This window comes from Chelmon rostratus, chromosome 5 (genome assembly GCF_017976325.1).
Source record: "Chelmon rostratus isolate fCheRos1 chromosome 5, fCheRos1.pri, whole genome shotgun sequence".
Taxonomy (NCBI): domain Eukaryota; kingdom Metazoa; phylum Chordata; class Actinopteri; order Chaetodontiformes; family Chaetodontidae; genus Chelmon; species Chelmon rostratus.
Window position 1 is genome coordinate 12788131 of NC_055662.1, and position 27039 is coordinate 12815169.

At 41.7% G+C, this 27039-nt stretch overlaps 3 protein-coding genes across 5 annotated transcripts; 1 reads left to right on the forward strand and 2 right to left on the reverse strand.

Moving 5' to 3' along the window:
* Positions 1 to 9002: 9002 nt before the first annotated feature.
* LOC121606295 (gamma-crystallin M2-like) lies at positions 9003 to 9903 on the reverse strand. The gene is made up of 3 exons (XM_041936517.1): positions 9871 to 9903; positions 9382 to 9624; positions 9003 to 9281 (listed from the first exon to the last, which is right to left on the reverse strand). Exons 1-3 carry the CDS (start codon positions 9901 to 9903, stop codon positions 9003 to 9005), a joined length of 555 nt encoding a protein of 184 aa, XP_041792451.1.
* A 2087-nt stretch (positions 9904 to 11990) lies between these two features.
* On the forward strand, positions 11991 to 17487 carry inpp5e (inositol polyphosphate-5-phosphatase E). 3 transcript variants are annotated; one of them, XM_041937260.1, is made up of 11 exons: positions 11991 to 12062; positions 12647 to 13521; positions 14261 to 14384; positions 14501 to 14598; positions 14699 to 14823; positions 15001 to 15120; positions 15239 to 15346; positions 15903 to 16064; positions 16180 to 16295; positions 16441 to 16577; positions 17036 to 17487. In XM_041937260.1, the coding sequence occupies exons 2-11, from the start codon at positions 12716 to 12718 to the stop codon at positions 17166 to 17168; spliced, it is 1929 nt and encodes a 642-aa protein (XP_041793194.1). In that variant the 5' UTR covers positions 11991 to 12062; positions 12647 to 12715; the 3' UTR covers positions 17169 to 17487. The 3 variants fall into 3 exon arrangements, with proteins under 3 accessions (XP_041793194.1, XP_041793195.1, XP_041793193.1); XM_041937261.1 differs by having other exon boundaries at positions 11991 to 12051; XM_041937259.1 differs by having other exon boundaries at positions 12000 to 12161.
* Positions 17488 to 18296: 809 nt separating this feature from the next.
* pmpca (peptidase, mitochondrial processing subunit alpha) lies at positions 18297 to 23721 on the reverse strand. Its single transcript, XM_041937467.1, has 13 exons — positions 23667 to 23721; positions 22237 to 22439; positions 22061 to 22140; positions 21892 to 21974; positions 21663 to 21757; positions 21472 to 21572; positions 20968 to 21231; positions 20544 to 20636; positions 20323 to 20441; positions 20123 to 20213; positions 19913 to 19975; positions 19670 to 19814; positions 18297 to 19495 (listed from the first exon to the last, which is right to left on the reverse strand). The coding sequence occupies exons 1-13, from the start codon at positions 23711 to 23713 to the stop codon at positions 19326 to 19328; spliced, it is 1554 nt and encodes a 517-aa protein (XP_041793401.1). The 5' UTR covers positions 23714 to 23721; the 3' UTR covers positions 18297 to 19325.
* Between the last annotated feature and the right edge of the window lie 3318 nt (positions 23722 to 27039).

The window sequence follows — 27039 nt, forward strand, 5'->3', positions numbered from 1 at the left end:
ATATAGCAGAGGTAGAGTCAAAAATTGGCAGAAATGCATTCATGAGTGTTACACTGAGCCTTTACTCATCTTCTTAAAATGTGTTATCCATCTGGGGCAACGAATATGCATTAATATTTATTGCTGCTATAGTATAGTGAGCATAGTGAGAAGGTTCACTCATGGCAATAAAAGCACAGAAAATATCACCAAACCCACTTTTTGCTACCTGCCAGCACCAAACAGCAGACAGACATCATTATCAGTTATCATCAAACATTAGCGACGAGCTGGTGAACACACTAGCATTTAGCAGCCAGGGATTGGTGGAGACCAAAAACAGAGCTGAAAGGAGACAGAACCCACTTCATTCATGAGAAATCAACCCCTTAAAAACACTGAAGTCATCATTTTGAGCGACAGCAGCTCTATTCTCCTTCTCATTTGTTGTCACAGCCAGTGGTGCTCTGTTATCCATGCTAGTGCCGATAACCACACTCGACCTGACGCTCCATAACAAGGTCAGAGGCCGCTGACCAGTGCAGGGTGAGTGCAATGTGTGCGTGAGTTGGGGAGGGGGATCGTGCACAACAGGACACAATAGGGCCGACTATCTCCCATTACTGCCACATCCACTCTCCATTCACCACTTCCTGGGTATCTGGTGTTACGCGCTGACTGAATTCCAGTGTTTGTTTCTTTCCCAACGCTTCCAACTGCAACAAACACAGGGAAGAAACCGGCGAGGACAAACACACCAGAGCCCCACATTCCTCCTTCTGAGCTGTGTTATTATCAGAGATGGCTGGGAGCAGAGGAGGAGATAATTCAGCAAAGCACAGGAAGCAGCAGGGGGAGAAAAAACAGACGTTTGGTGTTGGGGTGCGATTATGGCGAAAACTTTAGATTAGTCTGAGTAGAGTCATTGTTGGAGGTTTGACTGATATCAAATCCAAGAAAAGAGCAAAAACATGATCTAAACTCCAGTGATGGGAAGTAGCAAAGTACATTTATTCCTTTTAAATGCTGTACTTCGATAGATACCTGTACTTTTATTCGACTGCCATTCAGAGGAGAATATAGAACTTTTTACTCTAGTATATGTATATGTCTACAGATTAAACAATTACTGGATTAATCCATTAGATCAGTAAAAAGAAACTGTTTTGATTAATCATTTATGTCACTTCTTAAGTAGACTTTGCTGCTTATCTTTCAGTAAAGTCAATATCTTTGTGTTTTGACTGACAAAACATCTGAAGATATCATTAGATTTAAGAAAATTGTGATTTTATTTACTATTTTCTGATATTTCGTCGACCGAATGATTAATTGGTTGATAGTAAAGATGAATGATATGGTTAAAAGCAGAATGCAATCATTTGCAAACAAACTGTGTTTATTGACAACAGTTTTACAAAGTTTTCCTGAGTCCATGTAGTAACATTCTTTATCCAGTCATGTGTTCACAAAGTGTTGAACCTCGCTCCATCCTCGCTTGTGCTTGACTGAGCCTTTCCAGGATGCTCCTTTCATACCCAATCATGATACTATCACCTGTTATCAACCTGTTTACCTGTGGAATGATCCAAACGGGTGTTTTTGGAGCATTCCACAACTTTCCCAGTCTTTTGTTGCTCCTGTCCCAACTTGTTTGAAACATGCTGCTGCATCAAAATCAGAATAAGCAGATATTTCCAAAAATCAATGAAGCTGATGAGGTCAAAAATTCAATATATTTGTTAAGGGCTGAAGAAATGGCTGAATTCCAAGTGCAGAACACAGACAATGGAGGTTTGAATTAGAAAAGGATTTATTGTCACAAAAAATAATGACCAATGGGAGATGTTCCTTGTAGATCTAGAAAAAGAGCAGGCAGGTAGATGGGTCAACAGGATCTTCAGGTGGTGGACTGGAGCTGGGCACACATTACAGGTTTAAGATACAAGGACACTCGAATAATCACTCAAAAACATTTCACCAGGCTGAAGACAACAACAATCTGTTGAAGAGTGGGGTTTTTATCCTCTGGCTGATGAGTGTGGATTGGCTGCAGCTGTGGCGGCACAGGGAGCAGGTGTAGGTGAGCCATGATTGCAGGGAACCACCCAGTCCACACACACACACACACACACACACACACACACACACACACACACACACACACACACACACTCACACACAGGACAAACACAAGGAGAGACTAACATGGCACAAAGGGACAGTGCAAACACAGGGAAACACAAGGAGAGGGAGGAGGGAGGAGGCTTCTTAACAATATTGTCTTTGTACTGCTTCAACTGAGTACATGTCATAAAGGATTAGCAAATGATCACATTGGGTTTCATTTATGTTTTACATAACCAACTTTTTGGAACCAGGGTTGTTCTCAACAGCAAGTTATTGCTCTCCAGATTAAGATTTCAGACTCACAACAGCCATTGGCCAAAGGTTTGTGACCCTGAACATTAGACTCATGTGTGACTTTTAAATGTCTCTGTCAAAAACTATAACTACAACTATAACAGTCTCCATTGGGAGGTTTTCCACAGGATTTTGAAACCCCACTAAATTGATTTGCCCCCATTCAGCCACAAAAACGTTGGCGAGCTCAGCCACTGATCAAATTCTTTCACACCACACTGAAGGCCAATGTTTTTATGGACCCACATAGAGACATTGTCATGTTGAAACGCGAGAGAGTCTACCCCAAACTGTTGCCGCAAAGTTGGAAGTGCACACTGCTATCTTCAGGTGTACTGTTGCAATAAGATTAGCCATAATTGGAAGTAAGGCGTCTTAGCCAAAATGATGAAAAACAGCTCCAGATCCAGAGCTTGTGAGCTTGCTTGCTTGGTTTTAGTATTTGTTTTACATGTTTTATGTATTTTATGTTCAGATCTATGTCTGTACTGTATTTCCCCTGGCTGCACTGTCCACATACTCTGGCCATATAGGGAATATGATCATTGCATCATATTACACGCTTTTGTCCAAAATGACTTCCAATGTGGCAGTTTCACAAAATATGCATTGTGTGAAAGTTTATTCTTGACCTTGGAACAATCTTTCAGCTTTTCCCGACCAATCCTCCAGGACAATAAGCTGTCAGTAAATATTTGTTTTTAATCAAGCTACAATTTCATGGATGAAATTAACCAGCAGTGCAGCAAACAATTCAAATTAATGCACTCAGATATGGTTGTGAGGGCCATTCCGCAATAAGGAGTTACTTTAAACTTAAAGACATTTTTCTGTGCTTGACTTGCATGTGGAGGAGTGTTTTTCGATCGTGGCAGTGCTACTGCTAAGTCAAGTCAGTTTTTTTTATATAGCCCACTATCACATATTTATCTAAAGGGGCTTCACAGTCGGTGAGACTCTCGAATGTGGAAAAACCAAAGGGTTTTTCCACATTCGAGAAAATGGAAGAAACCACAGGAGGAGCAACAGAGGAGGCATCTCTCCCCCAGGACATGCAATAAATATCATGTGTACAGAACAGACGAACCCAGTCAAACCATCAAATCAAATCCGGTGCTAATCTGAGCACTTCCTCAACTGCTGCCAAATGTGCGAGTGTACTTAAGGCGGAGCACAGTAAATGCAGACATGATGTGTAATCTCGTCTTCATAAGAAATGGAGCCACCTTATTCTAAGCGGCAGACAGGGGCGTGTGGTATGTCTGCACGTTTATTCCCATTTTTGCTTAGATTCACTCCTGTGCTGATTTGTGTGTTTTTATGTGAGTGTGCACCGCTGGCTGCAGTCATTCATTTAGCCTGCTGCTCCAGTGCCTGAGGCCTGTAACGTGTGCCTGTTGTCTGTTGGACAGTTGCAGATGCTATCATGTGTGATAAGTACTGTGTGTTTGTCGGCACATGCCCTCCCTCTGTCTGATAGCAGTTGCACTCATCACAGCTGTAAGCTGCCCGGAGGAGAAAACCCCTGCACCTGCCTCTGTTTGTGCCTAATGCAAAAAAAATCTATGTCTGTGTGTGAGCAGGAGGGAAATGTGGGATGTAAATGGACTCATTTGCACAGATGAGATCAAGTTGTCAGGACGTGTTGAGGCCATCATACCTGAGGAGACAAATCACACTGCCCTTATGAGACATGTGGGATCAGTGGAGTCGCACTGGGGCCCGGAGGATCACAGATGCAAATGTGTGTGAAATGAGGCAGGAGATTGGTGTGGATTACACCCAGCATGTTGGAGCAAAACATCACCTCTAGGGTGGATTCAGCCTATTTCACTTACTGGTTCACTTGTTAAACTGATAAAACTGTTGGCAAATGCTTCTCCAGTCCAGCGGTTTGAATGGGGTCCACAGTTTTTGAGCTCTTAATATTGTGGACAAGTTTTTGGTAAAAGAAGAAGAAATAAATTTTTACATTTCAGTAATGCTTGGCAGCAGGCAATGCCATCCTGAATAAAATATTCCCAACGATGCCAAAACTGCCAAAAAGTTTAAGATTTCAAGTGTCATATTCAGGTTTCGAATTGGTTGAATTATGGTCGTCATTGGTCGTATAAACAAGGCTAAGAGTCTACAGCCATGTTAGCATCTCTATGAGGCAGAACTTAGCTTAGTGATGTTTGTCATGTTAGTTTAGCGTGTTAGCATGCTAACATTTGGTTTGGTTTGAACAAATTTGTCTGGGACAAATAAAAATTGTGATCTGATGATGGTGCTACAGGAAAAGGGATTACCAAAGCCATTACCATTAGTAGGATCCTGGCAGTCAAAAATGTCTGAAAGTTTGTTTGAAATGTTTCATGGCAATGCAGTAGTTGCTGAGATTTCACCAACCAACAAATGCAATACTTAGATCCGTGCTGCTAGCATGGCTGAAAAAAAAAAAAAACGTGGGAAAATTTGGGTCTCTTGATGCTGAAGCTGTCATTGGACACGACTTTCCTTTTGGTTTTAACCAACTGATTATGCAGAACTACAAAGAATCCTCATCTATTTTGCAGCATCAACCATTAACCTTCCTTCACAACAAGAAACTGCCATGGGTGCATCACTGGAGAAATCATTAAGATTTTTTCATCTCAAGATTTGCTCTCGCCACGTAGAGTTTCCACCAGCCCGAGATCAGGGAGGGGAAAATGGAAATCTGCCAAAAGGGGAGCTGTGATTTTGCGAATCCTGCCTTGGGTTAAAATACAATGTACTCTAGCAGGCTTTGATCTGCGTTCATATCCAGGCAGAATAACGATAGCTCCTTTGACCGGTGCTAATGATGTCTGTGGTGTGTTAGCATACTGCAGAGGGGGATTTGTAGCCACATGGGTACCTTTAATGAGTTTTATTTGTTTTGTTTTATCCCCCTCCACCTCCTGCTCACCTCAGTACACAGAGTAATGAAGAGGGAGGGGTGGAGCGGGTTAACAATCAGCCCTCTCCACACCTACATGGGGCTAATTATCTAAACCTCACGAGGATCATCTCACAGCTTCACATAAAGGAAAAGACAATTCTCTTCTCGCAACACATAATTCTATATTAACCTCCTTCGTTAGTCTAAATTGGAGTGTGTCTGGATGGGGCTAATGGGGCTAAAATAATTTCACTTGGCATTTTGATACCAGCTACTCGCGTCCACTGGGCCAACATGCTTTACTGATTGATAAGAACCAACGCAAAGTAGAAGCTCAAGAAATTAAACATACATGCTAATTTATTTAGGAATCTTTTTGCTGGTTAGTGGTCTTCTCATTGCCATGCACTTCTCAAAAATTATCTCACAGTCAAACAAGACTTTCGCTTGGCTTTCCTGTTTACTTTTCGTTACGTTTCTGTTAACTCTCTGCCTTTATGTCATCAGGTAGTCTGACTGAGATCAGGATTTCTTTTTAAAGGGAGACCAACCACTGGTCTCCCACTGTCTGAATCATGTGCTGGAAGCGGCTGACGACAGTTTTTTATGGGGTATTGATGAATGAATGAAGTGAACCACGACAGTTAACCTAAAAGCCGGTTGCCAGATCTGACCTAGTTGATGCTTCCCGGCGGGATCAGCAGGGCGAGTCACTTCATTCGACATGAAAATGATCAGAAACGGTCGTGTCAAGGTCCAGTATGGAGGACTGAACTGAATACCCCCTCGCCTCTAAGGTGGCTGCTAAAAATGAAAAAGGTGCTCACTAGTCAGTGTTTGGTTTGTCCTTTCTGGGCTACTGTAGATTCAACACGCTCATTCTAAGGTAACAAAAACACAATTCTTATTTTCACATGATTATACACTATTGAAACATACTCACAAATTTGATGTTCCATTTCTGCCAATAGATCCCTCTAAATCTTACACACTGGACCTTTAATTGGCTGTAAGTACAGTGCTATTCCTTCCATACTGATTTTTCCTGTTGTTTTTGCTGTAATAATGAGCTGCTCAGGCATTTATAACAAGGTGAAAATATTCATGGTTCTATTGTTACAGGTACACTGTGCAACTCCTTCACTCTCCCGTAAGCTTTGTTACACACACAGGTTACACAGGTTGGGGCAATTTCCACTGTTCACATAATTACTAGCATTGTTCCAGCCAACTTCGGCCTGAGTGGAGGTCTAATTATCCAGTGTTATTAAAAACACCTGTGTGGGTGTGCTGGGCCTTTTAGCATTTATGTGTAGAGCTTGAAAATTCACATCTTTCTCACCCTTAAAGCGGTCATATCAAAAAAGACGCAGCAATACTCACAAGGCTGCTTTTTTTTTACGTGGTTCAAACTTCCCTAACTTTTGTCAACACAGACTCAGAATCTCTCCGGGACTCAGCATAAAAGTTTAATCCATCTGTCCCACTTCAGGTCATTTTCACACTCTCAGAAGTCATAATCACTGACAAGGACGTTGCCTGGAAAGCGTGTCCTTTCGCAGTGTGGTTCACTGCACTTTCTCCACACAATATGCTTCCTATCTCTCTGTTGGACGCCAGGTCCCAGTCCATCTCCTCCTCATTAAGCATATGTCTCATTTTCCATTTCAGACAGGAGATAGCGCAGAAGTGCACACAAAAGCACTATTTTCAGGCCCTTCTGCTCATCTCGTCTGAAAGTCTAATGAGAGCGGATCAAATATAACTGACACCAAGCTGAGACAAAGGGAGACGTAGCCCTGGGTGAGAGATGAGGCGAATTAGAACAATGGACCAGAATGTGTCGTCACTGTGGCGGCATGGAGCAGGACCACTGAATGCAGATGATTCTGTAATGAGGGATTAAGTGGTGGATTATGGGTCTTTATTAAGATGTTTCTGATCCTCATTAGGCTGAATCTCGTATCAGGGCATCGAATCCGCACTCACTTGCTGGATAGGCCATTCTCTGGAGGAAGAAGAGAAAGAAAGAGAGAGAAAGAAAGATAGAGAGACATGTGCCTCTATAATCCTCCTCTGAGGCATGTAACTTTCAGTGTGCACCTAGCTTGTTGGAGATATGCAGGGATTTATACATATATTTCATGTATGATAGTATGTTTATTTTGGAATTTTTATTTTTATATACATTTTTATATCAACTTGTAGGTGGTGGCCAAAGTTACAGAGCAACGTTATCTTTTCTGAAGTCGTGTTTCTGGCCACCAGGTAAATGTAAGTCCAGTAATTATGAAAATATTCATTATAGTCACAGAGGAAAACATATGCAACCAGTGGAATACATAGCAAACATCGTCCTGAACACTGAAGGCTGATCGTCATAATACCTGCAGCCAGTATTTCTGTTCAATACAAGAGCTAAATGCTAATCCAAGCATGCTAATATGCTGAGAATGACAACGCTAACAAAGATTGTTTACCATGTTCATCATTAGTTTAACAAGCAAATATTTGCTTATTAGCACAAACTGGAACTCCAGTCCAAAATAAATTTCCCCATGGCTACAAATAAAGTATCTATTATTATCATCTTGATATTGATGTTGAGGGCAGATGAAGCTGATGGGAATGCCATTACTTTCACAGGCTGCCTATTAAATCATAAGACAGAAATTTTATTTTCCTTTCCTTTACATCGCTTATGAGTGAGATGTAATTTCAGAGTCTGGTTGTGCATTTACCTGTGTGACAGCTCTATTATACTCCTAATGAAAACAGGACTGAAGGAAACACGCAGTTGAGCAGAAACAAACCCAGATGCTCCAAAGACAATATTTACACCTTATAAACTGAACGAGACTGAAGCCAAACTGGAGCGGTGCTGATAAAATCAGAGAATCTCAGCTATTCCAGTATTTATGTGACGGTGTCCAAGTTTACTATGTAAGACACTAGACACAACCGTTTAAATTCCACTCAGAATTAGACTAAACTTCCTCCAGCTCAGTGCTACGATTTCAGCTGACACAATCCTTATTTTAGAGCCAAAGAGCGGCAGTTCCAGCAGTAAGCGTCACTGCCTCGCAGCTACAAATCAAAAGGCTTGCTCAAAACAGAAGGAAGTCTACCTTCATACCTGTGAACCTCAAAATGTAAAGTCCTACTTCTTGCTGCACATTCACTGTGTACAAGCACTCATTGCTCCACTCACACACACAACCTGTTTGTGTATGTGCACCGCCATTCCCACAGAGGATGTTCCTACCCAAGACAAGAGTTATTACCACACTTTTTGATTGAATTACATATATTTTGTGAATACAACTGTATTGAAATCCTCTTTTTCTATCAATATCTTGCCCAAATGGCCTCAATTAGAAATTAGCTGAATAATTACCTTATGCTCAGCCGACTTTTAATGTTATTTATACAGCACATTTAATTTGAAGTAAACTCAGTGTGCTTTATAATGAAGTTTATACAGCAGTGACATGAGATTTTAACAGATAGAATACAAGACTAAACACTGACAGACACTTGCTTTTGAATGCAGATGCAGCCAACAATTCAAGTCTGGGCTCTGACTGCTGTTAACAGTGAATGTGAGAAAAGACTACAGATACTCACAATTAAAAAAAATGATTTGCACACAGCAGCAGTTCAGGTTACGACAGCTTTATTCAGTGCAAAGAGTCTAATAGCAGGAGTCGGTGATGCGCCTCATGCTCATGAACCTCATGCCGCTTCCGCCCATGTTCATGAAGTTCCTGTACTCGCCAGGCCTCATGTACATCATCCTGCCTCTGTAGTGGGGCTGCTCGTACATCAGCCAGTGGCCCTCCATCACGTTGCAGGACATGCAGTTGGACATGCGGTAGCGGTCCATGATGTTGTCACAGTCGTCCATCAGCTCAAACATCTGACCTCCGAAGTTCTCCCTCTCGTAGATCCTCATCCTGTAGGATCCTCTGTGCTGTGGAGCAGAGGAGGAGCAGGTTTAACTCATTTCACATTCTCAGCACGGGCTCTAGAGATGTCATCTATAGTAAATCTAACCAGGTGCAAGAACATACCATGGGGATCATACGGCAAGACCTGATGCAGTCGCTCATGCCCATCATGCTCATGTAGTCGGCGTACTCGCCCCTCCTCATGAAGTACTGGTTGCCCATGTAGTTGGTGCGGTCGTACACCATGAAGCAACCTCTCTCCACCCTGCAGGAGTGGCACCTGCTCAGGTAGGAGGACATGTCTGGGCAGTCGCTCATGCACTCATAGGAACGACCCTGGAAGTTCCTCTCCTCGTAGAAGATGATCTGAGGGAGACGGGGGGAGAGGCTTCGGTGAGCACATGTGATCATACATCAGACGTCACGTGTTCAAGATTAAAGCTCCACGTGTTTACTTATTTAGGGGAAAGCTGTAAAAAGCGATAATGCTTGGATAGAAATATTCATAAGTGCACCTTTAAAGTATTCCTGATGTGCTGAAAGGCTTCACGGATGATTTCCTGTTTAGTTGCAGTAACATTATAGAAATGAAAAGCATGAGAGGGAGCTTACCTTGCTCATCATGTTCATTCCAGTGGAAGTCATTTTGCTGGTCAGTGGGCTGCTGCTACTGGAGCTGCTGCTGTTCTTGCTCTTGCACCAAACTGTACCCTACCTGGTTTAACCCTTTCCTTTTATATCTGAGCCACAGACTGGCCTTTTGTCAAAAAGCCCTGAGCCAGCAGCGATGCCATAGAAATGCACAGAATATGGAGGGATTGTTCGCATTTCCAGGGGCCGGCGGGCTCAGAAATCCTTTCAGCAGCCGTTTCTCGCACAGCACAGGGGGGTCACGGACAGGGTGAAAGGGTTAACAATTGGAGGTCACACCTTGACATTGTTTGCTCATTGTGACATACACTGGTTTGTCAGCAACACCATTTTTTTCAGCTGTTTTTTGTTTCTGACATGCAATGCGTCATCTGTAAAGTCATTGACTTTTGCATGTAGTGTTGCATGTTCAATTTTTTTATATACTGTCTGTTTCATGAAAACACCCGGTGACATGTAAAAGCACAGCAATAATTACGCAGAAGTCTAATGAGTTTACATTTAAATATATGAAAACATAATCATAATCTTATCACATTGCTTAAATCCCTTAACATGACTTTCAAAGGCTATCCTTAAATATATTTTTGATTAAAGGTTAAACTTTTGCCACTTTAAGAGACATTTAATGAGAAAATAGTTATTAGGAAAAAGTCAAGTGAAAAATGTTTGTAGCTTTTTATTTTGTGGAACTGAACTCTACATCTACTTATTCAGTGGGATAGCAGTATACTGCCTTAGTTTCTCTGTGTTTTTAATGCACAATGAGTATCTCAGAGCCTTTTCAAATGCTTTTTTATAGCTTCCACACCTCTTGTTTCTGGTGTAGGAATCTTCATTGCTCAAAGGTTTTGCTTTCTTTTTTCTGTTTTTTTTTCTTTAATTTTTAATTTTGGCTTTTGTAATTGAATGGTGGGCTACATGTTTTGGATGGCAGATTATTGTAGACAATGACAGATGATATGTTGATCTATAAAGATACCTGACCGTGACTTGGATGCAAGAAGCATGGTTAAAGACAGATGTTCTCTATGATAGGTTGGCTATAAGCTTGTGTGGATGACAATTTCATGAATGCTGTCCCACTGGGACAAACGATGTCTCAACAGAAGAACTAAAGGCACAATATAAAAATACTCTCATACAAGTAAAATTAAGTATAATGAGGAATATTGTAAGTAAAAGTACTCAGTGCAGAGCAATGGCTGCTCTAACTGTTATTATATATTATAGCATACCATATCCTGTAAAGCAAGATTTCACTATTGTAACTGGTTGAGATGAAGCTCATGTTGAACTATTTTGTACAGGACTGCAACTAATGACTATTTTCTTTACTGATTAATCTGCTGATTATTTCTCAATTAATTGATTGATTGTTTTATCATGTAGAGAAAATTGTGAGAAGTGCCATCAGTTACCCAGAGCGTAAAGTGATCTTCACAATGTTTTTGCTATCCAAACCTCAGTATTATCAAAAATAAATTTGATATTGAAAAGATAAAGCTGAAACTGTTGCATTTGTGAAGCTTGCATGAAAAACAACTTTGATTACAAACATTGTACATTGTACTGTAAATCAATAAATTCATTGATAAATTAATTGTTTCAGCTCTATTTGTAAAAACTGTTGGGTAGTTCTACAAAACATTATGTTTTATAAGATGTTTTGATGTTTCGTATGCAAAAACAATTGAAAAAATAACTAGTCTCCAAAGCTGTTAGATAATTGTACTGAAGTAAAAAAGTGTAATAATTTGCTCAGAAATTCCACTACTGTACATAACAACAATTATAACCACACAGAATAAGAGAATTGCAACCCAGTTGTATTTGCAAATCTAGGACAGTAGTTTATTGGACACAACATAATTAAAATTAATTAGAATACATGTAACATTATGAGACGTGTTGGCTTGCTTTATAAGGAAGTCGCAAGACAGTGCAGAGTACAGGTAGAGGACAATCATTTTCGAGGTGTGAATTGCGTGTAACGTTGACTGCTCGGCACTGGGGGGCGCTGTGACACATGCTCTGCTCTCTGTAATGCCTCTCTTGTCTTAGTAACAAAATCTGTTGTCAAACGTTGCTAAGGAAGTCATCGATCTACTTGAAAATTAGCCACTCTGAAACCAAAGAACGGTAAACGAGAGGTAACTTTACTACAGCGTGGTAACAGTTAAATAACTACATAAGACGGAAACCACCAACGTTCCCGTTTATACGTGATCTCATATACGTTTGCTCCAAAGGTTAGCTCAGCTCGCCTCTGTGTCGCTACTGTTATGCTATATTTGATAGCTTTGCTAACTACTTTAGGGTCATTAGCTAATTTAACTTATAGGGTTAGCTATTATTAGCAGGTATATGTAAACGTGACTGGATGATAGGTCAGCAGAAATCACGACGCTGTTGTTCAGCGATGAAATTGCAAAACTTTCAATCTTAGATTCTAGCTGATTTAGACCGCTAAGGCTAACATTAATTAGCCCCCGCGGCTATATTCATTTAGCTAAGTAGTTAACTGCTAGCTTGTCAGAGATAACAATGCAGTCCCAAGCTAACAGCTCTTTAGCGGTTGTTGCTGATGCCAAAGTTACCACTATCTTTAATTACGCGTGTTAGAGCAGCTCACGTTAGGTAACGCTAATGGGTTAAGTGATTAACCTCTGTATGGTTAAGGTGGCTTAACAAAGACCAGGATTTCACGGAATCATTTTCTGCCCTTTATGTTCAGGTATATGTCAGTTAGCAATGATAAAGCTCCATCCACCTGACCATAGCTGGGCTCAGACATGACGAGAGGATGACTGAGGATGGAGAGGACAGCCCCCTCCACCAGTCCTGTGAAGCTCCTGGCAGAGGAGTTTCGGTTGTCAGTGACAACACGCCACCCAAGACCTCCTTAGAAGATGCTAAAGTCTGCAAGGAAAACATTGCCCTTAAACTCACTGCTAGAAATGCAGATGGAGATATCAGCCCATACCAGCCTCGGCCACCGTCACTACCCAGGCTGTCGAAGTCCAGCAAAAGTGGCTCAGTGGAGGAGACTGTGAGAACCCGGAGGCTGAGGAACAGCCAGGAGAGTCTGAGTGATCTGGCTGAGACTGGCTCCTCCACAGACTCGCTTAAAGAGGACCAAACAGTTCCAGCTCCAGGTGGCCTTGTTCTCAGCAGTGCTGCCACCATCAGGAACGACCAGGATTCCAATGTGAGACCCCTCTCTGCCGTTACTAGAGGATCCCCAGTCTTCCGGGACAGAGGCAGTAGTCTGTCTGAGTATGAAAGGAGGCCCCCCAGCCAGCAGAGCGACCCCGCAGACCACTGGGCGAGGTCCACTAAGGTGCGTTTGTCTCCGGTGCAACCCACCGGGCCCCTGCCTGCTCTGGAGAAGAGCTTTGCGTCAGCCACTTTAAGGGCGGCTAATAGGATTGACAGGGATTGTTTGGATTATGCTGTGCTGGCCAGAGAGAAGCTCGGGGAGAGACTCCACAGGAACCTGAGCGACAGCCGGCTTCTAGAGAACATGGGCTCGGATAGTGCCTCTGTCAACTCCATGAGGTCCACCTACAGCGTGCTTAGCCCTATCAGACCCCAGGATGTGAGGAACAGGTACAGTAGGCACAGCACACCATGTAGATGATGTACCTGGAGTCATCCTCAGGCTGGACGTGAAGGCTCTTGTGAAAGGCTTACTTCTTCTGATGTGTGAGGGCTATTAGAAGCTGGTCTCTTTTAAGGTCCTTATTTAGCTATAGCACATATTGCTTACTTTGCCAATGATATGTCAGTGTGATCTCTTGCAAGGCTTTAACTACTTATGCCAAAAAAAAAAAAAAAGGCTCAAAAGAAAGTTACCACGTGCTGCACAACAATGAGGTACAGTATCTTATATCCACTACTAGCCTTTTGGTATTGATTGTGCCCTCTGCTTGAAGCTCATTAACATAGCGCATCTGGAGCTTGGTTTACGATCAGGACTGAGTTCTTAAGCAACACTGACAGAATGTTAATTTGTCCTGAAATGCAGACTCTAGACATTTTGACATTGCAGTGCTCACATCTTAAAGAGAAATGGGGAAAGGTGGCTGAGTGGTGGGGAGATTAAATGAGATCAGAGGAGATGGTTGTTCAGAACAGTTTTTGACAGGATTAGGTGCAAAAAATGGGTCTTAGTCTATGGTCTCAATACACAGTCAGTTCCCAGTAGGGAAATTCTAGTCTAATTTTTACTTTTAAATTGTTGACGTAACATCTGAGAGAAGAGTCTGGCTTTTTCCCCTGCGCTGACTGCATTCTGCAAGGCAAGTAGGCTGCAGTAGAACAGCTGACTTTCCTGTATATTTTCTAGGAGCTTTCTGGAGGGCAGCGTGCTGGGAAGCGGTGCCCTGCTTGGGGCTGAGGAGCTGGACCGCTACTTCCCTGACAGGAGAGTGGGCATCTTCATAGCCACGTGGAACATGCAGGGAGAGAAGGTAGGAGGAAATTATGACTCTGCAGCAGCTCACAGACCAGGAACCATCTAAAGTCTTATCACTGCCTGCAAGTTCAGGCACCAACTGAGTCGTAACTGAGCTTTTATCATTTTCAGGGCCTTCCAGCCAACTTAGATGATCTCCTCCTTCCAACAGACTCTGAATTTGCACAAGACTTTTATATTGTTGGGGTCCAGGAGGGCTGTCCTGACAGGTATGTTATGTTTTTATCATGATCTCTGAATAAAAGTAAGTTATTATGATCGATTACTCTATCAGGGCTGTAGAGCTGTTACACAACTGTGTGTGTGCAGGAGGGAGTGGGAGACCCGTCTTCAGGAGACTCTGGGACCTTACTATGTCATGCTGTATGCAGCATCACATGGTGTTTTGTATCTCACCGTATTTGTCAGACGAGACCTCATCTGGTTCTGCTCAGGTCAGTTCTTCACGTAATACAGGAAATAAACATCAGCTTGGGAGAGAATCAACTCACTCCATGATTTTATAACGTTTGTGTAGTGCAGATTGTTGGAGGAGGATATTTTATTTTTCATGGTTATACATCTGGTCTTAAATACACTGACCACAACATTTGTTCTGTTGCCCCACATAGAAGTGGAGCATGCCACAGTCACAACCAGGATCATCTCTCAGATCAAGACCAAAGGGGCTGTGGGAATTGCCTTTACCTTTTTTGGCACTTCCTTCCTCTTCATCACATCCCATTTTACCTGTGAGTGTGAGGTTTCCCCAACGACAGGGAGGCTGTGTCATATATTTGCATTTAAACGTTGCAACAGCCACAACCAGGCAGTCTTATGTGTTTCCTATGTGTTATTCTGTTCTTCCAGCTGGAGATAGCAAAGTTTATGAGAGAATACTGGATTACAACAAGATCATCGAGGCTCTAGCCCTTCCAAAAGGCCTTCCAGACACCAACCCTTACCGCTCCACACCATGTGAGACTCTTTTAGGTTACCTGGTGTGAAAGATCAGACAAATCAAAACAAGTAGGATGGTGATACCTCTGCATCCAGAAAGATCAACCTGCTGCAATCAGTCTCATGCTCTGTGTTAATATATCTTTATCAAACATGTAACATTTTAGCAATGTGATCAATAATATTTTACACATTTTAAGCAATTTTTTAAAGACAATTGCATCTTAAAGGAATGTATTTCTTCACTGGATTCATGGCAATTCACAAGCTATGTTTCAACCTCCTAATTTTTGCACATTTTTGCAGTTTTTTTTAATAAAACAGATGATTCATTTGGAACTGTAAGACATTAGAACATGTTCATACACAGTATTATTTGTAACAGACTGCAACAAATTGCTCCCCTTTATTCGCAGGAAAGTTTTCAGCTTGTCGTTTAGAATCCATTTTTGGTTTTGTGTCTATAACCATCACTGCAGCCTGTCGTTGCTCCAGCTTTGGTCCTGCCTGTGCAGAATAACATTTATCCTTCTTGCTAGCAAGATTTTAGAATCAATGTCATTTTTGATTGTAGCTGACGTCACTACGAGATTCGACCAGGTCTTCTGGTTTGGAGATTTTAACTTTCGGCTGAGTAAAGACCGAGTTGACGTGGAGACCATCATGAACCGCACAGTCAGCGGCGATATGGGCCCCCTGTTGGAGCACGACCAGCTCTCCAAGGAAATGAATGATGGTATGCTTGCATGTAGGAGGCTAAATTTCTGTGAAAACTTGGAAAAGTTTTCACTGAAGTAGGTTGTTGTGTTCAATTGATTCTCACCCTGCAATGTGCTGCTATCTCCCTCCAGGTTCAATCTTTAAAGGCTTCCAAGAGGCACCGATAAACTTTCTCCCCACATATAAGTTTGACATTGGTTGTGATATCTACGACACTACTTCTAAACAGAGAACCCCTTCATACACAGTAAGAAAGAGAGAAAATCAAGCTCCTCATGAGATAATCAGATACTATATTAATACAGCCACCAAACTAAGCCAGATATTTGGTAGAAGGCACTTTTTAATAAGTTTGTGGCTTTCAGCAGGGTTGAATCTCTTTGTGTTCACAGGACAGGATCCTGTTCAGGAACAGGCAGGCTGATGACATAAAAGTGGGCAAGTACACCAGCTGCTCCAGCATCAAGACCTCAGACCATCGGCCCGTCATTGGAGTCTTCCAGGTCAAACTCAGGCCAGGCAGAGACAAGTGAGTCCTAGAGCCATTCAGAACCGTACCTTAAAATATTGTCCTCATGTTTAGGAAGCATTCAGCAATAAATTGACTTCTGTAAACAACCAGCAGGACTAGGCAAAACAGTATATAGATAATCGCATCTTCCATCGTCCTTTTCAGTTCACAGTTCAATGAAAAATAATGAGAATCATTACTAGTAACACACTTTCTAAATATGACTTGTCACCACTGCTAGAAAGTGAATTGTCTCAACACCTGGAGCCTGATGTTAAGTTATAAATGACTTCTCGTAACTCATCAACTTCTTCAAATATGTTGTGGTCATTTTCAAATTGTAGTGTAGCAAGAATCGAACTTTCTGCCCCTTTACAGTGGATTCGTAATGCCATGTATTTAAATCCTGAACTCACTGCTTGTTTGTCCTTTATTTTGCCCTTATAGTCTTTTGCTTGCTTGTTTGTGTTGTTTAGCATTCCCCTGGGAGCGGGACAGTTTGACCGAGGCTTGTACTTAGAGGGCATCAGGAGGAGGATCACCAGAGAGCTGAAGAGGAGGGAGGCCATGAAGAACCAAAGTAGCAGCACCATCTGCGCCATCTCCTAAACCCTTGGAAAAAACCATCCGGACCGGAGTGGACTGGATCAAAATGTGCCAGAAACTGGAATGTAGAACCAGGCGGACCAAAAGGAAACCAGAGCTGTCTTAACCACACGGAGCCCAGTGCTGGTCGTGGTAACTGAGCAGAGTGTGCCCTCTGTTGGGCATTAATGGGAACTGTGTGTGTGTGTGTGCTTGTGTGTGCCCTGGTTGAAGTGGCTGGCTGTACTTGAGGGCAGGGACCTTGAGGTCAGACAGACACAGCAGCAGTCTGGCTGGCCTTTATTTATTCAGCCCCCTCTACTCAAGCATAACTGAGACAGAAAAAGGGGGGGGGGGGGGGGGGGGCATCGTGGCTTACTCTTCAGTCACATCCTCCAGTGTGAACTGATCTAACCTTTGAGGCTCTGTGTAACTTCGTCCATTTTCTAATTTTTTGCATTATGAACCCAATGTTGTTTTTCTGAATGCTACAGTGTTCAAATGCCTTGTGAATCTGTCAACAGCTTACCAAATATAATTGTATTTTCATGGCACTGTTTGATATAATTTAGGTGTCTGCCATTGGTTGATTTTAACTGGAATTTTATTCTGAGCAAAATTGAGAGATACAATATTACTGAAGAAGGGAGCCTGAGGTCAAGGATGCAATTTTAAGAGCATGACATTGATGAACACCACAGTCAGGAGGATGTTACTGCCTTGTACGTGCTACTGTTGAATATCAGGGAGCTCAAGTGTATTTCTGAAGGACCTCACTTCCTGTAAAAGAGATCGAGCATTTTTGCTTATTCTTCTATTGCCTGTCACTGCTTTTCCTCTCATTAGGCCAAACGATCCCTGTGCAACAGACTGTAACTTTATGCCTTACCTCTCATCTTGCTGCTGTGTAACCTCATATACTGTCTGTACCACATTAAGGAACTTGTGATCCCAGCATGAAGAGCAGTCTGTTCCAAAAACAAAGTGCCTGTGGGTCTTGTTTTTGTTTATTCAGGACCTGTCTTTATCTGCGTCTTTTTATATGTCACCTAACATCATATAATAAATATTTTAAAACACAATTGTTTGTAATCTTAAATTTGTCCATTATGCTGCAATGCAAGACCTTTAAACATATAATTTTATTTTTGGAAGTAATTTATTTACCTGTTGGTACACAGATGTTAACATATTCACTGCAGAAGCCACTGGTGTATTTGGGTGTTCACTGAAACTTTATGAAATGTCTTATGGATGGTAAGATTGATGCCACTTTCATATAAAGCAGTATCACTCTGCTCTCTGCCAGAAAGCCAGTACGCATATTTCCCAAAGGCAAACCTTTCCTTTGACTGGTTAAATTTCATATATTTTTAATTTGTGAGGACATCAATACAACTACAAAAATGTTAAAAAGGAACTTAAGATTTCAATCTTACATCCAAAACATAATGATGACAGAAACCATGATTTCAGTCTTGTGGACAAATTGGGTACAGCTGAGAGTTTCTCACAGTTAGCCCACAATTTCCAAGCATTTCTTTATTCAGTTTACCATCGCTGTGTATAGTGTCTGCTGTACCTGTGAAGGCAGATTATGAAGTGCTCTTGTACATGGTAACATTTCGAAGTTTTTTGATCCATCCGAGAAAGCTCGAGGTCTTGCTTGGTGAATTTTATACATCTCAGAAAAATAATAGATCCATACAAAATAACTACCTGCTGCTGAGGTTAGCTGCTCCCTTCTCTTGCCTATGTGCTTATGTACTTTGAAGATGGTTTCACATTGTAACGTCATTCATTCACAAACTTAAACATAACAGGTTGGTATTGCAGTTTTTAAATGGGAAATCAACACTTTATTGGCTTTGTGGGTGAATCATCCCTTTAAAGCCAAACTCCTGCAAACCATCCCAGTAAATAATGAAATATGGCTTCTTGACCACAAACAATAAATACAGATACTCCAACGGTGTGTAGACTAAGGTTACTGTCGAGTAAAATGGAACTTTTCTTTAAAATCCCCACTCTCAGAGGTTCAGTCGAGAGCCCGGGTATTAGTCCACTCCCACAGTGAGCCATGTCGAGTTCGGTGGTGGGAGGGAACACTAGTTTCATCTTCCAGTCCAGTTTATTTACAGTGATGCTCGCCGGTGATGACCGGCTCAATGACCATGGGGTCTATCGGAAGAGACGATACATGCGGGGCAGACGTCCGTCTTTGCTGGTGAGGGCAGCCTGGATGTGTTCGTACGAGGGCAGCTCCGTCAGGTCCCCCAGAGCTGCGACTGCAGGCTTACTACGCAGCATCTTGGTGGTCACTCTCTTAATGTCACTGGCCGTCACGTTGCCTGGGAATTATTTGTTGACAAGTCAAACGATAAATAAATGAAGCGGGTGAAAGAAGGCTATTGCTATTTAATAGCTTCTTCTTAGTGGTGTTCCTTTCACGATTCATCCTAAATTGTGGGAAAATGGCCTTGAAAATGTCATAAGATGCAACCTAAATTTTGTTGAATACTCACTTATTAGATCACAGAGTTCATGTGGCAGCTTTCTCTTTCCTGTGGAGAGAACCTGGCGACCAACATCCTCAAAAATAACCGGCCGCGACTCGAGGTTCATCATCAGCATGGACTTGAGCTGAGTCTTGGCCCTTTCCAGCTCCATCTAAACATACAGGGACCAAATTTAGAAAAATGCTCTAAGTACCTTTGCTTCTTTAACAGTTGTCATTGGGTTTCCCTGATGTGAAACACAGCTGTTACCTCTCCTGCGCTGCCAGCCATCTGAATGAACTCTCTGGTTATTATCTCCACCATTTCCCGCACCTGGAGATAAAAGTAATAAGAACTCTGTATAAACAAAGACATGCTGCTCATACAAGAAAGCCATATGCAAACTGTGAAAACAGAACATCACTACGCAACCAAGTCACACCGAGACATTTGAACCATGTGTCCTGAGCTTGTACAAACCTGTCTGGGGTCTGCACTGGCATGGATACACAGCAGACCGCTGTCCTCATAGCTATGGTGGTAGGATGTGGCATTGTACATCCAATGATGTCTACAACAGACAAGAAAAATTGCTAGTAAAGCGGCCTTTTGACTGGTGTCACATTAGTGACTTATGATCATCTGAAACAATGCTGAATGGAGTTTTGAGAGATGCTCACCTGTTCAGAACGTTCAGGTACAGGCGGGTGAACATGCCTTTCCCAGGTCCTCCTGCAGAAAACGAGCCACCTCCACCCATCATCATGTTGAGCACTGCAAAAGGGATGAAGTCATCCTCCTGTAAAAAGGAAAAACACTTTCATTTGGGAGCTTGCTGCTAACATGTAACAGGCACCTGATGGGGGGCTCTCTGAGACAGTGTGGGCAGGGCAACACCCACCAGGAAGGAGCAGCTCTCCAGGCCGATCATGATGTGGGTGAGCTCTGGGATCGGGGTGGGGCCAAGGCTCACATCTGACATATCCTTCTCCATCTAACAGAATAGAAGAAGATGTTACCTTGAGACTAATTTAAATGCTCCCAATGAACACATTTTTCCTAAACCAGTGTTTCAGACCTAATATCACTCCTCAGTCAGCAGTTTGTTCCATTTTGTCAAATATCAAATTAACAGCACCCAAAAAAGATGTTCCTCCTCTTTGCTGACCTACAGAAGAAAATGTCACAAATATTTCTCGCTAAAACATTTAAACCTTTTTTTTTTTTTAACCATTTTACAACTGGAAAATCCACCAGACAACTGCCACCTGAAGAAATGTTCAGGGCCAAAAGATGACCCACAAACAATAAAACCAGTAGATCACCTTGACGATGCCACCAGTGTACTGTGCGACGGACAGATCCACGTTGGCTACTGAACTCGTTCCCCACACGGGCTTCACATCCAGCAGGTACTTTCTGGCACAGTCAACCAGCTGCTCATGCTCGATGCCCACTCCAGCCAGCACCATCCGCTCAGGACAGTAGTAGTTACGCAGGTAGCTGTGAAGCACTCCCTTGTCAACCTTGTCCACATTGTCTACAGGACAAAAGCGAGGCAGTCCGACTGTGTTGCCTCGATATGCGGCCTGGAAACAGTTCAGTAATGTTAAAGGAAAAATATGGAAAAAAAACATTTCATTTAATCATGAAATCAATAAATCTTTTTACACTATAAATCATTAAACAACAACAACAAAAAGAGCACTTATGAATGAACTGGTCTTCTACAGCAGCGCTACATGTTAACAGCCTTGGTGCTTAAAGATGATGGAGTCATTGAATCAGAGGGGGTGTTGGAGGGTCTAAAAACAAATGATACCACTCACAGCGTGGATCATCTCAGTGAGTAAGGGTTCAGGGTCTGGCCTCATGTTGAGATCTTCTAACTCAAAGCGCACCGCCATTTTGGTCATCTCGATCTCTTCATCTGCATGTAAACAAACAGAGGTCATCTCAGACAGACAGACATTTGGCACAGTTCCCATGGATCTGTCATTTCAAATAAAGACGGACTTACCGAGCAGGCGAGGCTGTAGAACAGCATCAGAGAGCAGACTGACCACTGTGTCCAGGCCCTTCACTTCAGCAGAAACTGCATACATGGTGGTATCTCTGCACAGCAAAATGAAAGATGCATCACACATTCAACAGCTGTGTTTACATACTCTCCAACAGAAGAAAGGCCTGGTTCACATATGGAAGGTAGTAACACACACAGACATGCACTGTGCTAAAAGTCACTATACCTTGATGTCTGGCAGTCACAGATACCTCCATGTTTTTCCAGCGTGAGGAGGATTTCATCCTTACTCCCATACTGAGCTGTGGACTAGACATAGAAATGACTGCTGTTATTACTACATACACCTCAGCTTCCTTGACATTTCATTGTGGTCTTTATTTGGTTTAACTTACAGAAAAGGCAAGTTTCTCTATGAAGTGTGCTATTCCACTCGGGTATTTTGTTTCATGTCTGGATCCAGAATTTACTAAAACTACAAATAGGAAGAAAAGAAACACATTTTATCCACTTTGGCCAGATCTTAAAAGCAAGTGGATATTATGATTTGCATCTCACTGCTGCATCTTACTTCCAACTGTGCAGAATTGACCAAACTTGTTCTGGGACGCGACTTTGAGGCCATTTTCTAGAGTAGTGATTTTGGTCTCATATTTTTCCTGACCATCCACAGATGCAAACACTGGCTTGGGGATCCCGGGCAGCGGTGTAGCGAGGGAAATATTCGGGTATTGGCCACCACTGCTGTAATTTCTGTAAGCTGCGATCCCAAACCTGTGAGAACAAAAATCAAAGTTGACACTTGAGCAAAAGTAGCTAAACCTAGATTCAGGTCTCTGAACTCAACTGGAGGGATGTAACACCATTAATCTCAAAGATTTTCTTTCATTTAGTGTTTTGATGGTGGTGGTAGGGAACACTGTCCAACACATTGCTCTAAAATCTCCCAAAGGTGTTAAATTAGTTTGAGATCCAGCGACTGTTAAGGCCATAGCATACTGTCGGATTCACATCATTTTCAAACCATTCAGAGACTCCTTGTGGAAGCCTCTATGATGTTTTTCCACTCATTTAATTAGGTTTTCCTTAAACCTGCCACCCATTTATATTTTCTACATTGTTAAGCATTGTTAAGTAGAACTATGTACTGCAGTCAAAAATGTGATGTCAAAAGAACAAAACAGTGTAGCAGTTACACTCAATTGCCAGTTTATTAGGTTCACCTAACTAAAACTAATGCAAGATTAATCCAACAATCCTGCAATAAAAGCTGCCTTCATGAAGGCAATAATGACTATTATTCTTCTTATTATTCTAGGTGTACAGTCATTATGATGGCTGCAGTTTGTGGCGCTGTTGAACTACGCTGTGCTATAATGAGGGACGTTTCTAATATTTAATTTACATTCACTGGCATAAATGGGGTGAACAAAAATAAAGTGTGCATTGGTTTTAGCTGTGCAGTACACCTGGGTTAATTCTTACACTCCAAAATACTCCACCAAAGTTACTTAATCTGCTGACTATGTAAAGCCAATGTTTAATTAACGCATAATTAGTATTGCTAAACTTAGATGTTAAACCATCAACGAGCATTACACGTTACAGTTTAGCGTATCAACCAGAGCTAAACAAACAGGAAAATACCAAGTAAATGCCCACTACTCTCTAATATAACTGCTTGATCTCTACAACCAACCTCTAAAATGTGCTCATTAGCATTTTAACGACTGTGCAGCTACTCCATGTATTTACTCATGATGTAACATTAGCCAAGCCAACCTGACAGCAGGACTGGAGCTTGTTTGACAGCTAACAGTTAGCATCATGCTAACTGAGTAAGCTAATCTTGAGTGATGAGGACGTAGAAAAGTAACGACGCTGCCGATGCCAGACAGAGACACAACACAAAAGATACTGAAATCACCCGGTGGTGTTGTCTTTTCTACTTAAATCCAGTCTAGTGACAATTTAAGAGCACTTGTTTTAAACATGTACTACCTTTGAACACGACTCCAGGTTCTGCACTTCGACATGTGCGTCGCCATCTTGGATCCTGTGCGACCAGAAATGAACCCGGATGATGATGAAGTTTCCTGAAGCACTTCCGCCGCGGACACACCCACACGTCCCACATACCCCCGCCTGATAAAATCACTGCTGTGTTTCGTTAGACAAACTTTTTGTGTGTGTGCTATTTCACTGCAAAACTTGTTCTACTGTATTATTGTTCCATTTTCTTATATATAGATGTTTTTTTTAATAAAGACGATCAATTCTCTAGTAACTTGACTTCTTTGCCAATTGCCAATTTTTATTATTTTATATTAACATAGGAAAACAATTAAAAAACAAACAAACAATATCTTTTATGTGGTCACATAAATGCTACATCATTTTGCAGTGTCTGTAGATCACATCCATACTTGACATAAATTCCAAACTTTCCATGGTGTCAGTTGGTGGCACTGTACCATGGTAAAGCAAATCTAACAACAACAACAGATAAGAATAAAGAAAATAAATAATAATTAGGGACAGAAAATATCTTAAGATGAGTGGAAGACTCCTGGGTTCAGCATAAAAGAAAATTATAATAATTAATAATAGGATAAATCAAGGATCTACAAAAGTTAATTTGATGCCTGGGGTTAAAACATAACCTAGATCTTTTCTATTGTTTTCTTCACTTGTATTTTAACCCTATATTGTTGTTTGTGTAAGAATCATGTTTTACTCCAGTGCACCGATCACTGTTCTGCAGGTGCTTTTCATCCTCCTTGACTTCATCACGTTTCTGTCATTTACAATTCATTCATTGGGCTGAAGCGAATAGTGTGCTCCAAAATAACTCTGTGTCTCTCCAATTTGGGCTCTGGGATCCAAAACAGAACAATTGATCCTTCAGAGTGGTCAGCGGACAGAGCATTTAGCTGCTCATCGCTGAATCAATGCTGACAAAGAAATAGGCCAGTTCTCGAATAGCTTTAACCCTCCCACCTGAGTTTGAAACATTCTGGAGCTGGATCTCCAATTGCTACTACAATGTTCTCCATCTGGGAAGTCACCATAGCTTTGTGGTTGCTTTCTCTGCTTTCATCCTGCAGCTCAGCCTATGAGCTCCAGGACACCATCCACACTCTGAAAGAGGAAAACCTCCACCTGCAGCACCGACTGGAGAACCTCACCCGGGCTCTCAGAGATTTGAAGCATCTGCTGACTGAGCACTCCAAAGGTAAGAGCAGATCTATCTCATCATTGGACTGTAAATGAGCACATTTTCAGAATGGTGGATCTGAACAAACATTTGTTTCACATTCAGCAGTTTCTGTGGGGGAACACGACACTGAATACCTGCATGCTTGGAGGGAATGGTCCCAACACGGTAAGGTCACCAAATGAAGTATGACATTTTGAAACGGGTCATGTTTCAGCGCATAAGTTGTTGTCTTATGTTTTCCAGGTGTCAGTGCTGAGACTCGCCAGATGTTGGAGCAGGCCCTCTGTTCAAGCAAGCTCCACGGAGCAGCCCAGCCCATCTTCATCACTCCGGGCTTCCTCCTCCTCTCACCTTTTATCTCTGTGACTCTCCCGCTGCTGTCATGACTCAGCTCCAAAATGCCAACATCTTTCAGCTCAAAGTGACATGATATTACAGTCCCCACGATTACAGGACTGGAAGATGTTTGTAAATGTAATTATTGTCCCATATGTAGTCATTCAAAAGCAGGATCATGGCCAGAATTTGTTTTGTAAAAAAAAGGACTATATACAGAGGTTAAGAGTACAATGTTTTATGACGAGCAACAAAAAATATCTGGTAAATCTTGTCCTTTGTCCTGAGTCCTTTAAAAAAGTCTATTAAAGTATATGTTCTGCAAATGTTTTCTTCTACATTATGTTTTAGAAATGACCAGGTATTGTATGTAATTCAAGTGAGCAGTAAATCTCTTGTCTTTTGGCTTTGTTACTTCCACTGCCGTATGTGTTAAAATATTGCTACTAATAACTGCAAATTGCATTTTAAAATGTTTCTTTTTCTTTTCTTACATATTTATTTGGGACTTTGGAGGTTTAGTGCTGCGCAACAACTATCAATCACAGATAAAGAACATCTGGAAATCTCTTGTATTTACTATGATTCAGTGATTCAGAGGTTTATTAGCCATATGCAAAGCTAAGGAGAAGAAGGCAGCGTGCTGAACCAGGCTAAGGATATACAGGATATGGAATTCTCCATCCTTATGGTATGATAAAATAATACTGGAACATACATAGTAATCAATATATCTCAGTATATAAACAGCTTTTCTCAGCACTGAGAAAAGTCAATGAGTCTTTGCCACAAAGACGCTCCTTTTAATATCTAACGGTGCTCTCACACAGATTATTTGGTAGAACTGGGACGCTTCACCTCCTTTGGTGGATTTATGTGTTTGATGTTGTCCTGAATCCAACATTGTTACATTTCGCCTGCTAAATCAGTCTTTGTCCGCTTAATTAAAGTGACCCTTCCTGCATAGATTATAAATCGGTGCATTTGTACTTTAATTTCCATTTGATTATGCTGAATGGATGGTCAATTTACATTTGCAAGGACTTCATCTGGTTCCCAGTAGACATGTGGGAGCAAGACTACAGTATGTTAGCTGCAGCCTTGCATGTAACTAAGGGAGACAGAATCCACTGCATGCACGGCTCTGTTTATTTATGTACCTTCCTCCTTTTTTAACATTAGGTGAGTCACTTTATGACTGAAACAAGACTGACTACAGCCATGCTAGCAGCTCTGTGACGTTGCACTTAGGGACACTGAGTTAAATGCTAATGTCATGCTGACACTGCCAGCTTGCTAACATGCTCATAATGACAGTGCTAACACACTGATGTTTAGCAGGTATAATGTTTACAATGTTTGCTGTGTTAATTAGTGTGTTAGCATGCTAAAATTTGCTTATTAGCACCAAACTCAGATCACCAAATAGTGTTAGTTTTGTAGGTATAAAAAAGCATTGTGAATGATATTTATGACCTGACAATGAAAAGGAGGATCACAAAGTGATTAAAGTTCATCTTGATGGGGACATGGATGTCTGAACCAACTTTCAAGGCAATCCATCGGATGGTTGGTGAGACATTTCACTCAAAATTGCAAATGTTGCAAATGGAATCAGCCTTTTGGATAGAGTTTAATATGAGTTTCATAAAAACTAGTCAAAACTGTAAGGATAGACATCTTTTAAAGTGAAATCTTTACAGTTATGCTAATGAGCCACCTTCCTAAATGCTAGTCCACAAATGCTCGACATAGATCGACTGATGGTGCAACAGTCATTATTAGCCCCATTAGCCTACATTTAAAAAGCACTTACAC

What these genes read in the sequence shown, in the direction of transcription:
- LOC121606295 (XM_041936517.1), bottom strand. Translation starts at nt 9,903, where the DNA reads ATGACTTCCACTGGAATGAACATGATGAGCAAG. An exon ending in GAATGAACATGATGAGCAAG is followed by an intron (nt 9,625 to 9,870) that starts GTAAGCTCCCTC and finishes CGTCTCCCTCAG; the next exon opens with ATCATCTTCTACGAGGAGAG. An exon ending in CTTGCCGTATGATCCCCATG is followed by an intron (nt 9,282 to 9,381) that starts GTATGTTCTTGC and finishes TCTGCTCCACAG; the next exon opens with CACAGAGGATCCTACAGGAT.
- inpp5e (XM_041937260.1), top strand. Translation starts at nt 12,716, where the DNA reads ATGACTGAGGATGGAGAGGACAGCCCCCTCCACCAGTCCTGTGAAGCT. An exon ending in CCTCATCTGGTTCTGCTCAG is followed by an intron (nt 14,824 to 15,000) that starts GTCAGTTCTTCA and finishes TGCCCCACATAG; the next exon opens with AAGTGGAGCATGCCACAGTC. An exon ending in CTCAGGCCAGGCAGAGACAA is followed by an intron (nt 16,578 to 17,035) that starts GTGAGTCCTAGA and finishes TGTGTTGTTTAG; the next exon opens with CATTCCCCTGGGAGCGGGAC.
- pmpca (XM_041937467.1), bottom strand. Translation starts at nt 23,713, where the DNA reads ATGGCGACGCACATGTCGAAGTGCAGAACCTGGAGTCGTGTTCAAAG. An exon ending in ACCTGGAGTCGTGTTCAAAG is followed by an intron (nt 22,440 to 23,666) that starts GTAGTACATGTT and finishes TTGTTCTCACAG; the next exon opens with GTTTGGGATCGCAGCTTACA. An exon ending in TCTACAGCCTCGCCTGCTCG is followed by an intron (nt 21,573 to 21,662) that starts GTAAGTCCGTCT and finishes GTTTACATGCAG; the next exon opens with ATGAAGAGATCGAGATGACC.